Source organism: Chaetodon auriga, chromosome 12, assembly GCF_051107435.1.
Source record: "Chaetodon auriga isolate fChaAug3 chromosome 12, fChaAug3.hap1, whole genome shotgun sequence".
Taxonomy (NCBI): Eukaryota; Metazoa; Chordata; class Actinopteri; order Chaetodontiformes; family Chaetodontidae; genus Chaetodon; species Chaetodon auriga.
Window position 1 is genome coordinate 8992464 of NC_135085.1, and position 14843 is coordinate 9007306.

The window sequence follows — 14843 nt, forward strand, 5'->3', positions numbered from 1 at the left end:
GGCCCAGTCAGGCGTGGAGGCAGATGTGTTGGAGTGGCCTTTGTTCTCCTAACCCCCTGGGAAACAGAAAGGGGCAGAGCTTTAGTCTTTCTGCAAGGAGGACTTGAGATTATGTTTGTGAGATAAGACAAGAAGGATTGCGTGTGGGAGACGGGGAGGAGGCTGGATTTCTCTCTGACAGAGCAAAGCCACCTCATTTCCCCTGAGGATTTTTTCCAGCCTGGCTGACTGACTGTCCTGCTGCTGTAATGACCCTGAGCAAATGCATATCCTCAGAAAAAGAGAGAGAGATGGATAGCTGGAGATGGAATCAGCGGCTTTTCTATCAACCACATGTCACATAAAGTACTCAGTATAAGCACACAAACACTATAATAAAGTGGCAGAGTATGGAAACCAGTCCTGCTCCATCAAACTGTACATCATGTGCTTTGAAGGGATGACCCACGTTTGTACATGAACAACAGAATCAAACCATTTTGACAATATGTATTCATGTGTCGGTGTAGACCGCAGATGTATAGGCAAAACATAGCATCCCCCCTCCCAAACAGGCTTTCACGCCACAGTGAATAAAGGTGTTCATCTTGTCCTTTGTGCAACAGTGAACATGCGTGACACCTATTTGTCTGCTGCATGAACCACTGGAACAATAAAAAAAATAAATACTTATTGCATAATATCCTAATGTGCAACAAGGAAGAGTTTGAAGGCATTTGTCCCGCTTCAGTTTAATAACGATAATGGACTGGATTTATCCGCGACCGTTTTTCTGTGTGCTGATGAATCATTAAGTGGATGAATGTGAAACGCAGCTCAGACAGAATGGACGCTCAAAATACTATAAGAGCAGCTTCTTATCTGCTTTAACATAAAAACAGCCTGAATTCATCAGCAATAAGACAGACTCAATTCAATCCGTTCGGGAGCTTATGCTGCTACAGCCTTACTTGGTGTGACCAGTGGCCTATAACAGCTAATATTAGCTAATATTATCAAACATAAGACATTATTCAGTCAGTTTTCTGCTCTCCTTGTGCTACATGTTAGCAAGTTACACAAAAGTAGAAGAAGTAAACATGTACCTTTCTTGTCTGCTGCTTGTGGTCCAGTTCTACTTGTTGTCTGTCAGGTTGCCTGAAGATGACGATGATGTCTTAAAAGCTGCATTAATGGATTCCTTTTGCCACTTGGGGACAGAATTACACAACAAGCTGAAAACAGTGACACACGTAATATATGATTATGGTTTATAATAATAAAGTGTTGTCAAATATATACAAATCCAGCAGACATGTAGCAGTATTAGCATCAGCACTGATGAATGTTAAGTCCAATATTGACACACACAAATGCTTATCTATGTTCACTAGCTCATTGCTAACTTTGTCTGTCTGCTGTTTGGTGCTAGGCAGGGTGCATACATGTGGTTTATCAGAACTTCTTAGCTAAAAACACCTGCCTGCAGCATCTGGAAATAGGGTGCACTGACACTGAAATAAGCTGTAAATTGGGCCCAAAAACCAAAAGAAGAGGCTTTGCAGCTCCACAGCGCTGTGGGGAACAGCAGAGTTGGGTTGTAACTCTCCGTGAGACTGTCACTATTAGCAACATCTTTCATATTACACACAGTTATTTGACCTATCGTTCACATAAAAAAAGACAAGCGCTAGAGAACTGAAAAATGTCATCTCGATGTGCCAATATCCTGTCACTGTCACCTGTGACCACGCGTCAGTCTCGCTTTAAAGATCTGCACTAACATACAAATATTCTCTTTGAGCAGCAGGTCTGTGATGTGCATGTGTGATATTTTAGAAGAAAAGGAAAAGGCACACATGAAAGACATTTTCAGTCAGATTTTATATATCAATATATAGAGATATTCAAAAGTAATCCATTACAGAAAATCAAAAAGTGGAACCAGTTTGGTCTTCATACAGTTCGTTTTTGCATGTACAGCAGTTGGTGGATCCCTGTTCTTTTCATGAAAAACACTAGAGGAAAATGAAAAAAGCAAACAAAAAGGCACAAATAAACCAAAATCACTCATCTCATTAACACAGAGGTTGGGAAGAGTTGCAAAGATGTGGGAGTTTTTCTGGAGGGGACACCATGATTTACGTGGGCGAACAAAGAGAAAGAAAAGGGTTGCACACACACACACACACAAAAAAAGATCGCTAAATGGATGCACAGCAAGAAACAACACAAACCACTTTGGTGGATAATTCAGATTTCTTACAATCAGGGAATGCAGTGCTCTGCTTTTATACAAATAAATTAATATACCTGTCAACACTTTATCTAAAATCTTATGTACATCTTCTCTTTTACATTTTAATTGTATAATACATTATCAAAAACCTTATGAAAACATATTTACAAATCAATGAATCAAAAAGCACCCTCCAAGCTTCTCCAGTGTCACACACATACACTGCCACACACACACACACACACACACACAACACACACGCACGCACTTACACACCTGTGTATCTACACACCTCCATACACTGTTCGTCCATGCAATACACAATACAGAAGGCATTCTAAGAGGGTTGTGCAACAAAGAGCGTACAAAACAGTTCAAATATGGCTGTGGGATGAACATTAGCACTCACATGCATAATAGTGAACACGCACACAAGCACACACACACACACACACACACACACACAGTCTTTTAAGGTTTATGAATGGACAGTGTTAATGACGGGACTAAACCGGCGTGAAACGTGATCACTGATAGGACAATTCCATCTCAACCTCTTTACATCAGTCGGATTTTAGTTTTCTGCGGTTACATCACATGACGGGTCTTTTTCATCACGCAGCCACCAGCTGGGCTCTCCCACATGGCGCTATCCAAAACTGTCTCCTCAGATTTCGGCCTTCCAAGGAGGAGGAGAGCAGTTTATGGGCTCCAGCTTGCTTTTCTAAATGTGTGCGTGCATGCTTGTGTTTTTTGCGTATCTTGCCTGGAACAATGAATGGCCGCATTGTCAGTCGGTGAGCGATTATGCATGCTGTTTATGTTGTCGGTGGGCAAGTGCACGTTGTCTCCGTCCTCTGGAGAGCAGCATGAATTTGCTATCGCTGCATCCCGTGTGTATTTATGTGTGTCACAGTCAAAAGCGGGTGATCAAATAAAATTTTCAACACTGGGGGATTTTTGTCAACTACGTAACACAGCAGCCCGGCTAAAAGCTGCATTCGATTGCTTTTCTCAAACCATTTAACACCAAAACAAGTCACAGTAAAGAAGACAGAACTCCCTCTGACCTGGCATCCTCTCTGCTCATAGCAAACAAAGGTCTGAATACTGCACATCTCCATTTTCTTCCCTACAGTCTGCAAAACCTGCTGCACCCCCTCAAAACTCTGGGGTGTTGGAGGTCAAATAAAAACATAACCTCACAAATCAACCATGTTCAACGGCACTCTGAAATATGAAACAACTCACCCTTAAAAGGCTTTGCTCTGAACCAGGGAGAAAGCACATAATGTGGGTGGTAACACAGAATGGAAAAATCTTACAAAAGAAAACCCATCTGGGAAAATGTTAACGATGACACACCAGTAATGACATTTATGACATCTGTGGTTGATTCTAACGCGAATCTGTACAGATTGTCCCATCAACGCAGATGCTGTCCCAGTTTCAGAGCTCCTCCTTCCTAAACAGTGTTCCCAAAGCTGCATGGCCCATCAGGAATAACACAAAGCTCATGTTAATACATCAAAGATGAAACCTCTCACTAGCCCCGTCACAAAACGTAAGACACACAGCACACCTCACTCAAAAGACTCATGAGAGGAACCAGTCTGACTCCATAATCCAGTTTAGGTCAATGCTGGGAACACATTGTAACACATTAACGATTCTGTAACTAATTCTCAACATTTAGTGGAGAAAAAAGTAGATCCAGCTCCAGCACAGAAAAGGTATGAAACATCTTCTTAAAGAATCATGTTAGTCTTATTAATGCTGCTGTTTTTCAAATGGAAATTGGCATAGGACATGGCTGTGAATGGCTGCATGTAATGCTTGATGATATGTTGTTCGTCCCTTTTGCAAACTCAGTCCAAGTCACCCCTGACCTCCCTGTGTGTGCGTGTGCCTGAGCGGCCATCTTCCCCGCAATCCCCTCTCGTGGGTCACTTCGCAGTGGAGAGCATGGGCTGCTCTGTGTACCAGTGGGTCCCTGGATCGGGCATGCTGCCCCCGAGTGGCAGGGCGATGAACTGTGGGCAGGTCCCGGCTCCTGCACCGACAACCCCCATGTTGACGCCCTGCGGGTACGGGTGGTGGTGCGCGTGGTGTCCCATGCCGTCAGTCCGCCCGATGTGGATCTCGTCCTCCTCGCCCTCGCCGGTGGTCTTGCGGTAGACGGGGTTGTCGAAGTTCATGCTCTTGGTGGAGTTGCGCCGCCAGTTACGCCACACCAGGTAGACTCCGGCGCACACCAGGCCGAACACCACTGTGGCAACGATAGGAACTGCATGCGTTTAACACACAGCGGCAGGGACACGGGAAGGGGGGAGCGTTAACAAGGCATAACGAGTCCATGGGATGAAATGAGAGGCACAGAGAGGAGCAGAACAGGCATGCGGGGGACAGAGAGGGCAGGGGGCAGCGGCAGAGAGGTTGTGTGTGTGGGTGGCTCGGCTAAACATCGGGTCAAAGGAAAAATCAGCTGAGTGAAACGCCATTAGTGGCCCGACTGTGGAGGAAATTAGTTTTAAACTATCCTTGGGGAGCAAAAATTTAAACTATCACATTACATCATAATCTCTTGGCAACTCATCCTCAGCAAATGTGTCCTTGAATAAGCAATGCAATTTAATAATGCTTTATTAAATTAGACCAATAAAGCACCGATAACACATGAAAGCTTTATTGGCGCGTCTCTTTTGGGCTCCTGTACTTTCTCTTCACCTTAAGAACAGCCGGTCTGAACCAGTGGCTTGATTTATCTTGTTTCGTTTTGGTTTTGCATTGGTTTTTGCTGACACAGACGAGTCTATGGGAACATTTTCAACATATACAGAAGGTGTTTTCTTTCGACAGGCGCTGTCAAACCAGGACCAGCTGTACTCCAGGGAAAATACTCCCTGGGGAAATTATTATTTTAATCAAATTGTATTCCTCTTTAAATGCAAAGTTCTCTTATCCAGAATAACAGGGACACATTTTCTGGAAAAAGATGTTGATTTTTTTTAAAAATGGAATTTCAATTCTCTCAGCACCACAAACAAAACTGACAGTGATTGTCCACTCACAATGTCTCCTATCAGGATTTACACTCCTGTCTCCCGTCACACCCATTATACATAATACATATTATATAATGATATATTTAGTTTTACTTAGTTATATTTTTATTTTTATTCCTGCTTACATTTTTTGTCACTTGTTACCTTTTTCTAAATGTTGTGTATACATTCTATGTTTGCCTGTATGTTAATGCTACATGCAGCTTTAATCTTTTAGCTCAACATCATGTATGTAGCGACTGAGTATCATATATTTAAAGCTAGCCACAGGCAGCGTTTTCAACAAACTCATGCAGCTAACGCTAGCTTAATTAGCTTCCTAGATGCAGCTGGTGAAATCTGCGCTGTACAGTTAATATTTCAGCCGTCAACATCGACAGTTACACATAGAAATGAAAAGCCTCTAGCTCCGTCTGAAATCAAGGACCTATTGGTTTGCTTATTACTAAGAATTTGGAAAAATCTAAATCTGATGTTTGGCTTAAGTTGCATTTTCTTGTCTTATTGACACTGTGTGATTTTGAATTGTCTTTTATTACTGTTCACTTTGTGGAAGCTATTTGAAGCTATTTCCAAACAAAGAATAAAGAACATAGGTGCACCAACCTTCATGTGCTGACTGCACTACAGTCCGATGAACACACACAGACAAAAGGCCTACTGACAAGTCTGGCTGTAGCAGAACCCAACACAACAACACAGTGTGAAGTGAATAATGCAGCGTGGCAGCAATGTCAGACGCACAGAAAATGACTCCTGAGAAACGTCAGCGAAGAAGACCTGTGGGCCAGGCTTCTCTCATCCTGCCACAGCAGGGTCGGTGTGAATGGACTACAAACAGAGTGGCCATGGGCAGCAGGTAGACAGCAGCTTCGCGCAGCCCTGCAGCCCTTTACTGTGGACGGACACACACAGACAAGAAGGCTCCGGGTGACTTACCGATGGGGATGACCACTCCCAAAACAGCCACTGTCAGGTTCTCGCCCAGGAGGAAATGCTCGCTTCCAGCTGAAGAGAGAGATGGAACAAGAGAGAGAGAGGAGTTAGAGCGAGGGTCGGAAAAGACAGCGGAGCGAGAAGGGATAAGAGTGAGAAAGCGTACGGGATAAAAAATGTGTGAGAAATGGAGTGAGAGATCAGAGAACAGGAAGGGAGAGCCGGTGGAAGAAGAGGGAGATAAAACAGAGAGGCGGGGAGAGGGTGATCATGCGTGCACGCCTCTGAGTGTTTTACAAAGAGAGACAGATAGGGAAAAGAGCAGCTGGAATGAAACTGGAAGATGGAGAGAAGAATGGTGAGTTGTTTGGCATTTGCCGGAGTGCGACCTTGACACAAACCCCTGACCTTCTGCACTACATCCATCCCGGCTTAATCAGGCTCCACCTCACACTCATTTACATATCACATTCTTACTGACACACTTATTCATGGGCAGTCACACAAGTGCATGCGTGCCCTCGCAGACACACAACAGCCCACGCAGAGCACAATTTATGGAGGGAAAGGCGACATTTTCAAGGTGACAAGGTACCATCCATCACTCCTATTAAAGTCAGCCAAGTGTGGTTGTTAGGGCTTGTAGGTATCTCACTTTAATGCCATCATTACAGTGAGGGTGAGGTTGTTAGCTACATTATGAGCGTGAGTGGGACCATGGGATGTGGTACTTGGCAGGAGACGAGGACGCTTAGGTGAAAGTGTTGCTTTATCAGAGAATTAGACCACATCTCTTGTTAACTCCTGAATGGGCTGCTCTGTTCTTTGAAATCATAGAGAGGTCACATGAAAAATGTTAATCACAAGGTCCTGGATGTGTTTAGAAGAGACTTATTTACACTACCTGTGGTAGTATTTTCAGGGTCTTCACACACAAGCAGCATTGACTGATTTTGAATTCACGGCCCACTTACAGTGTTGAGAGACGCTGCTGTCCCCCGCAGGCGTGGTAGACACGACCATGGTGGTGGCGGTGGAGTGGGATCCCAGTGCCTTTGACTCTTGTGACGACACGGGCTTCAGAGTGGAGAGGGGTGTGAGGGGATCAGGGGCACCAGAGGAAGCTGTGGTCAGGTGGGGGATGGCGTCCGCCTGGGACACTCCCCCTGAGGGAGGTGGGAAGTCTGCAGCAACGGTCGCCCTGGTGCCAGGTGTAAATCCAGCAGGGGGCGAGGATGTCGGTGTCATCTCGTTTCTTGGCGCTGCTTCAAAGACAGGGGGAGGACAGCAGGAGCTCAAGAAGCTGGATTATTGTAGACGTGTTGCAGAGCCGATGCGTTTCTCTACCATGAAGGAGCTGCTTCATGTTTTTAGAAATATGCTCGCTCACTTTCTCGAGGTGCGAAGATTGATACCACTGTCAGTTCACTCTGCCCACTAAAAATGAAGCTGCAGCAAGGAGACGGTTAGCTTAGCTTAGCTTAGCCTGACTGGAAACAGGGGGACACAGCTAGCTTTTCTCTTACCAAAGGTAACAAGATCCACCGACCATCACCTCTGAAGCTCAAGTCGTGTCGATCTTCTAGTCTAACTTTTGTACATTAACCAAAAAAAAACTTATTTCTCCAAACTCTGATCTTTTCTGTAAATGTTGACAACCAAAAAAAGCAACATTAAAGTTGTATAAAAGATCCTTAGTTCAATTATTAGGCATTGGCATTGAGTGTGGTTTGATCAGATTTGATTGACAGCAAACAACCACACAATTGTTATCACCTTTCGATAAAAATGGTCGAACTTCAAACCAGTGAAAGGAGCACAGATAATAATTTTTGGGGCTTATAAGTATATCTACTCCTATTGTAGTCTGTTTATATAGTTTACGTACTATTTTATACTGATATTTCTGTATGAAATTACAAATGGTTGGGGTCACCTACACGGGGGGAACACGACAAACATATCTGAACATCAGTGAGCAAAAAAATCAACATTCACCTCTTACACTGCTTCAAACAGGTGGACAGAGCAACATGAACATCATCTCATATAGAGCAGTACACTTACACTAATTACTCCTGTCACTCACAAACACCCTTGTTTATGTTTCTGGAGAATACAACTGATCTTGGGTCTGTTCAAAGCAGCTGTGAGGGGACAGCTGCTGTGACGAGATAGTGTGAACATCTCATCTCAGACTACAATGTGACACAGCATTATGAGCCACACAAATGCTGTTTGTCCAAGAAATGTGGTGTTAGACTACATTTTATTAAACGTTGGTCCATGTTATTGCATCCGCCGCCTGTATGTGTTGCTTAGCAACTATCTTTTTTAGTTACAGCTTCAATAACTATGATGCTTCCAGGGAGCATATTTAATAATTCATTATTAATTATTATCTGCTATGAATAAAATACCCATTGATTTATTAAATGTGCAGTAAAATATAGTTATTAATAGAAGCATAAACAGGTTTTAGGCAGTGTTTACTCTTTCAAAAATGACTATTTGTCACATATACTGAGCTGGTGATAATACAGTATAGATGACATGCGAGATACCCAAGTAATACATCATTAAGCATGATGTGCCAGATTAACCTTGAATATGATTCAGTTCATTACTGTGCAACAGTCTGCCTTGCGATTTCATTAATTCAGCAAATGTGACATGTTTTCTTTGCTTTGTTGTTATTATTCTAATGCACTTTGTAACTGTGTGTAGTAAAGTGCTATATAATGCTGCAGATAAGAGCTCGCCTAAGTGAGGTACGATTTGATTATCTACATTGTAAGCACTTTGGCGCTGTGCCCAACAAATCCCCCTAGGTGCCATTGATTACTAAATATTGATTACTGAATTGATTATTACCACTCGTAAACACGCTCACCTGGCACGCAGCCCCTCATATCAGGCCCCAGGTCCTGTCCGTCGGGACAGGCACAGGTGTACTTGGGCGAGTGCTCGGTAATCTGCGGAGCCTTAAGACACAAGTACTCACAGCCTCCATTGGCCACACTGCCCAGATTACAGCTGTCTGGGCCTGAAGACAGTCACAGAGAGACAGACAGAGACATGGAGAATTACACAGTTATGGTTATATAAATAAGATTATCACTTATTCAGTGTGGGGAGATAGCAGAGAGTCAGAGAGACACAGGAGAAGTTGCAGCACTTCATTGTTCCCCCGCTGTGAACACTGCTGCATTCTCTTTCAACAAAGCCCATTAGTTTGCGTAAACAAAATCTAAGAGAATACAAAGAATAAAATGCTGTGCAGAAACTTGCTCTAAATATCAAGTAGTTCCTGTGTTAATCCCAAAGTCTTGTTCAAATACGAACGAGGAAAGACAACGATGTGTGGAGATGGAAGTGGAGAGACAGTGATGAAACACAATGAAAGATTAAAATAGAAATGGGCACGGACTACGCACTGGAAGGATGGCATAAGAAGAGACAGGCTGAGACAGGAATGGGAACTGACACACAAGAAAGTAAATACACAGCCATCGCATTCATGATTAAGAGCTCTGCTCAGCTCAGCTCAAATCTGGATTGTCCTGTTAGAAAGAATCCAGTTGGAGGCAGGGTTTTGACAGATGTGTGAATGTACGGCTGCTCCCCGTGCTTTGATCACTCTGCCTCAGTCACAAGCCTCACTATCATTTATTCATGTGCCTTGGTCGACATCGACCCAAGGAGGAAACGTGGTCGCAGAGATGGGACTCAGCTCACACAACGACATCAAGAGGAGGCGAGTGAACAGAAGCGGACAGACGCGCAGACACACACTCTCCCTCACTCGTCCTGTACACACACCTTGTGGCTGGCGGAGCTGGTGGAAGACCACAATGTCATGGGGGTCGTTGAGGTTTTCAGCCAGCGTGTGGATGTCCTGACCGGTCAGCCTGTTGGCCATGAAGACTGCTGCCCTGTCTCTGTCTGTCCAGTAGATACGATCCTGAAACACAGGGAGAATCACGATCGATCTTAATACGAGCAACACACAGGACAAGTTATCCAGGGTGGTGTTGGGCTCGAACCTGAGAGCACACGCTGGCAAACAGCCAAACTCCAACAGCTCAAATACTGGGCTTCATGATTAGTGCTAATTAGCATATGTCACCATGCTAACACGCTAACCAAAGGTGCTGAACATAGTTAACATTATGCCGATTTAGCCTTCTCATGGTGAGTATGTTAGCATGATGATGTTAGCATTAATGCGTACAGCTTCAGACAGCTGCTACCAAGGCTGTAGACTCTTAGTGTTGTCACATAAAGGACAACAATGGAAATAAATCTGGATTATATGCTGGACTATACTGCATAATGTACTGATACTGCACAGCAGTTCTGTTTCTGGAAGCCATGTATGTAACGAGCCCTTCAATGTGAATGAGACAGTACAAAAAATGTGTTAACGTTCAGGTGACAGAAAGTGGGTGAATCAAACAGAGGGACAAACAAACAGAAGAAACAAAGGGACAAAATGACCTCAACAGAGAGACATGAGATGCAGGGTTAACAGCTGTAAACTGTTGGCTCAGAGTACTCACAAGTTGAAGTTATTTGAGGAAAAACAACAGAGACAAAATTAGCACAAATGAAACACGCACTGAGAAATATTTGTTGCCGCACATCGTCTAATTCGTTATGTTCTGCAGAAGAGAGAGTGAGTTAATTTGGCTTCCTCTGCAAATAGTACAAGGGGATGAATGCATCAAGGAAATGCACATGCAGAGGTTTTACATTAACTAAGAGATGTTTTTATTCAACTGGAGCAGCAGTACAACAACAACAATTACAATAAACAGCAGGCGTGTAATGACAGGTTTTTTTTATAGGTTTCAAGTGTCTGCACATCCTTTCTGGATCGTTGCAGCGTCTTAAGTGATTAAAACACATCATATTTAGGCCAAAACATAGTAGCTCAGAGGCATATTTTCACCATCCTTGTTGTTTCCCTTGTTCACTCCCTCAACAGTTCAAAAAGACAGTTTTAGACCAGAGCTGACATTTTTGCGGTTGCCGTAGAAACTACAGGCTAATCTCCAGCGAGTGTCCAGACAATGAGCCTCGCAACACGAGCGTGTGTGCGCGCGTGTTAGCGTTGAGTCAGTCATTGAGTCAGAGAGAGATGGTAATGTGACGTCCACCATGACCAGCTGCGCTCAGTGATGTGGGACTGGTGAATGTTGAACATCCTGAACATGAGGTCACCTTGTAGTCACAACAGGGCAGAGAGCAGAGAAGCCCTGGATCGATCGTGTATTACACCAGAGGGCATTTATCATCATTTCTGCGAGTTACACTCCAGTGCTGCCCGCAGGGTGGACGAACAGCAGCGCTCAGGAAGAAAATGTTGAAGGTTATTTTTTGGACAGCTTCACGGTCTGTCGGTATTTTCATTTTTAAAGGTTAAAACTGAGAGGAAAAACAAGAAAGATGTGCGATCAACTTATATTATTACAATTTTCATTATATTATATTATTACATTTTCCTGTAAAATGAGAGCTTTTTAGCACAGGTGGAATGTATCTATTTTACTCAAGCACTGTACTCATGTCCACACTTTGAATTTACCTGTACTGTAGTTGAAAAGCTGCATTTTAGGCTACTTTATAATTTATATGAAAGAACATATATATTCACCTTTCACTAATTGCTTATTAACATGTACATTAGTGGTTGTAACCCATAATAATCCAAACCTCTAACCATATTCCATAACTACTAGGCCATGAACTCAGAGTTTTCCCTCAATAACCTCAGAGTTACTGCTTACTGATAGTAAGTAAGGAGTTGTTGTGCGTGGATTACCTACACCTAAAACTCTCACCCACATGATAATTCATTAATAAGTGCTTTATAATGACTACTTAAGAGCCAATATGCTACTAATTACATGCAAATAGGCAAGTAGTTAATGGTGAATATGTGTATCTTCATATAAAGTGTTACTCTACTGACTGAAAGAGTTTATATTCACTCCAACTTGACCAGCTACAACATCAAAATGCTGCTTCACATTACAGCATCATGACAATATAAAACTGACCAGGGTGATTCTGCAAAATGAGTACGTTTACTTCTGATACTTGATCGCTGATAATACCTCTTTAATTTACTCATACTGCAGTATTTTACATAGTGGTATTGCTCTGAATATTCGTCACTTTTTAACTTCTTCATTCTCTTGCCATTAAAGGAGGGATATTTGAATCCATTGTTGGTGTTTTGACTTTAAAAAGTCAGCTGGGACAAGTTTCATGATCCCTTAACGCACAAATGGAATAAATCTGGTCTGCTTGCTGAGTGAAACCTGTATCTCTGCTCCCGCTGAGACCAGTTCCCTTTCAGAGGAGTCCCACTGGGGGTTAAGCCTCTTGGGTGATGTCATTAATACCCATCTGAAAGTGGCTGGGACTTTGCTGCAGTGGCAAACACAGAGACATCCCAGACAAGAGTCTGTGAGTAAAGCATACTTGCACACAAGCACAAACACACACAAGGCAGCAGATTTGCTGGACCACTTGGAACAAAACCAGATGTAAATTTCTGTGATGGACTTGACATATCACACACACGCAGGCGCTGGCTGATGACCAAAAGCATGCGTGTGTGGGTTGCTTTAGGCCGCTCTCTACTCCCTATCTTGTGTTTAGTATGCTCTGCCACTCAACCATCCGAGGGAATACAGAACGACACACACACACACACACACACACACACACACACACACACACACACACACAAACGGAGCATACAGTAAATTGAATTTAACAGTCATTACACTCAAACTCCCAGTCACACTGCAGGGCCCTGTGAGGCTGAGAGAGATGTAGATATGATGAGATGTGGGAGGCTGGATGATACCAAGGACAACGGTCTTAATCATGGAAATCCATTACACACAAACCTCAAAAACAGCCAGCGCGTAGGGATGTCCCAGCGTCTCTGCAGACGACATGTGTGTCCTGCGGTGAGCTCCGTTCAGGTCCACGCTGGCTATGAGGTGCAGCTTCGAATCCACCCAATACAGACGCCTGTTGGCTACATCTGAGAAGCACGCACACACACACACACACACACACACACACACACACAGATAAGACGTTCCCAAGCTGAGTAGAAATTGATTGTCTTTGCGGTAAGCACTCGCGCACTCTGACCAACAAATCCCTTTAGGTGATATTGATTACATTTTAAAATGTCAGACTCTCACGATTACACAGCTGCAAGTCTTACTGTGTCGATGTATAACTTCTTAAACACTTCAGATATCACTCAAAAGCAACTGTGATAATTTTATAAATCAATTTTTTGCCATCGTCGTTTAACATTTACCCTCACTATTTCAATCACTTTTAACCTTTACCTCCAATCAGTGGATTGAGTGCATTAGCTCTTTTTCAGGACTGTGCTTCAGGCACATCAAGCAGCACAAAACAACTGACAGAAGGTGTGAAATACAGAATTGTACTCTCACCTAGAGTGATGCCATTGGGCCATTCAATGTTATCAGCCACCAGCACCTGTCGATCCACTCCATTCATCCCGGCCTTCTCTATCTTGGCTTGAGTGCCCCAGTCTGACCAGTACATGAAGCTGGGTTGAACAAAGGAAAGGTACTTGTTATTATGGAGTGTTCATGTAGTGCCGCTGTGCTCAGCAAGACATATGAAATCATGCAATAATCTTACAGCCCTACAGAGACAGGTGTCCATCAGTGAGTCTGTCTGGAGAGTTGTTTCTACCAGACACAGAGGTGTTGGTTTGCTAACTTTACGCCGCATGAGTCAGATAGCATCCTTCTATATTTATTATGAGGACTGCACCACCGTCTTTACAGTGGTACAATGAGAGAAAAGCAGTGCTGCTAAAAACCGCACCTATTGTACTAGAACAATAGTATATGAGCCAAAATAGAACAGCAGAATGTCAAATAGCTTTGAAATGATTTTGCACCACAGGCTGAACACTGTAACAGACACAGTACTGATTCGATGTCTGGGAATAGCACCTGTAAGATTTGCGGAGCAGGTTGTTTTGAAGGCGAGACAGAGCGGAGAAATATCTGCTAATAACTACTGGTATATTACAAAAATGCATTTGTGACAGCAAATAAAGGTAACAGCAAAAATCTAATGTCTGTGCCGTGCAGCTCTGTGGGAGCTGTCCGTTCAGCACCACGAGATCGCCGCACAAGACAAAGAGCTACAATGCAGTAACAGTATCATCCGTCACGCACACTCTTACTGCATCACTGTTTTCCCTCAGCAGCTTATAGTAGATCAGGTCCGTTGTTGAAGCAGCTATGATCATATTACTTAGCAAAGAATATCGTTTTGTGTGGATGTGGTTCTTTTAAGTTGTAAGGCCAACCAAAAAATCCCATAACACGTTTTGTATAATTCCAGGAGGACTTTTTTAAATCCAGTCAACACATTTTGTCTTTGCAGGATGAACTCATGGTGTTTATTGGTTTTGTCACCGTGTTATTTGGCAGAAACTTGCCCTTTCTTTTGCTTTCCAACAGCCTGTTATGTCATAATTACTTGAGTGGTGTGTTCCAATGAACTCTGCTGCTGTGCTAATCTGCATTATCAGTGTTAGT

At 43.3% G+C, this 14843-nt stretch overlaps 1 protein-coding gene across 2 annotated transcripts in view; it reads right to left on the minus strand.

Annotated features, from left to right (window-relative positions):
* Positions 1-1844: 1844 nt before the first annotated feature.
* LOC143328794 (low-density lipoprotein receptor-related protein 8-like) overlaps positions 1845-14843 on the minus strand; it is a 73933-nt gene continuing 60934 nt past the window's right edge. The window contains exons 12-18 of one of the 2 annotated variants that reach the window (XM_076744117.1): positions 13716-13834; positions 13146-13285; positions 10042-10183; positions 9113-9265; positions 7194-7481; positions 6223-6291; positions 1845-4487 (exon numbers count right to left, since the gene is read on the minus strand). In XM_076744117.1, the coding sequence (XP_076600232.1) occupies positions 4165-4487; positions 6223-6291; positions 7194-7481; positions 9113-9265; positions 10042-10183; positions 13146-13285; positions 13716-13834 (1234 nt within the window). In that variant the 3' untranslated portion in view covers positions 1845-4164. Of the gene's footprint in view, positions 4506-6222; positions 6292-7193; positions 7482-9112; positions 9266-10041; positions 10184-13145; positions 13286-13715; positions 13835-14843 lie in introns of both variants that reach the window. The other variant, XM_076744116.1, reaches the window with a different exon arrangement.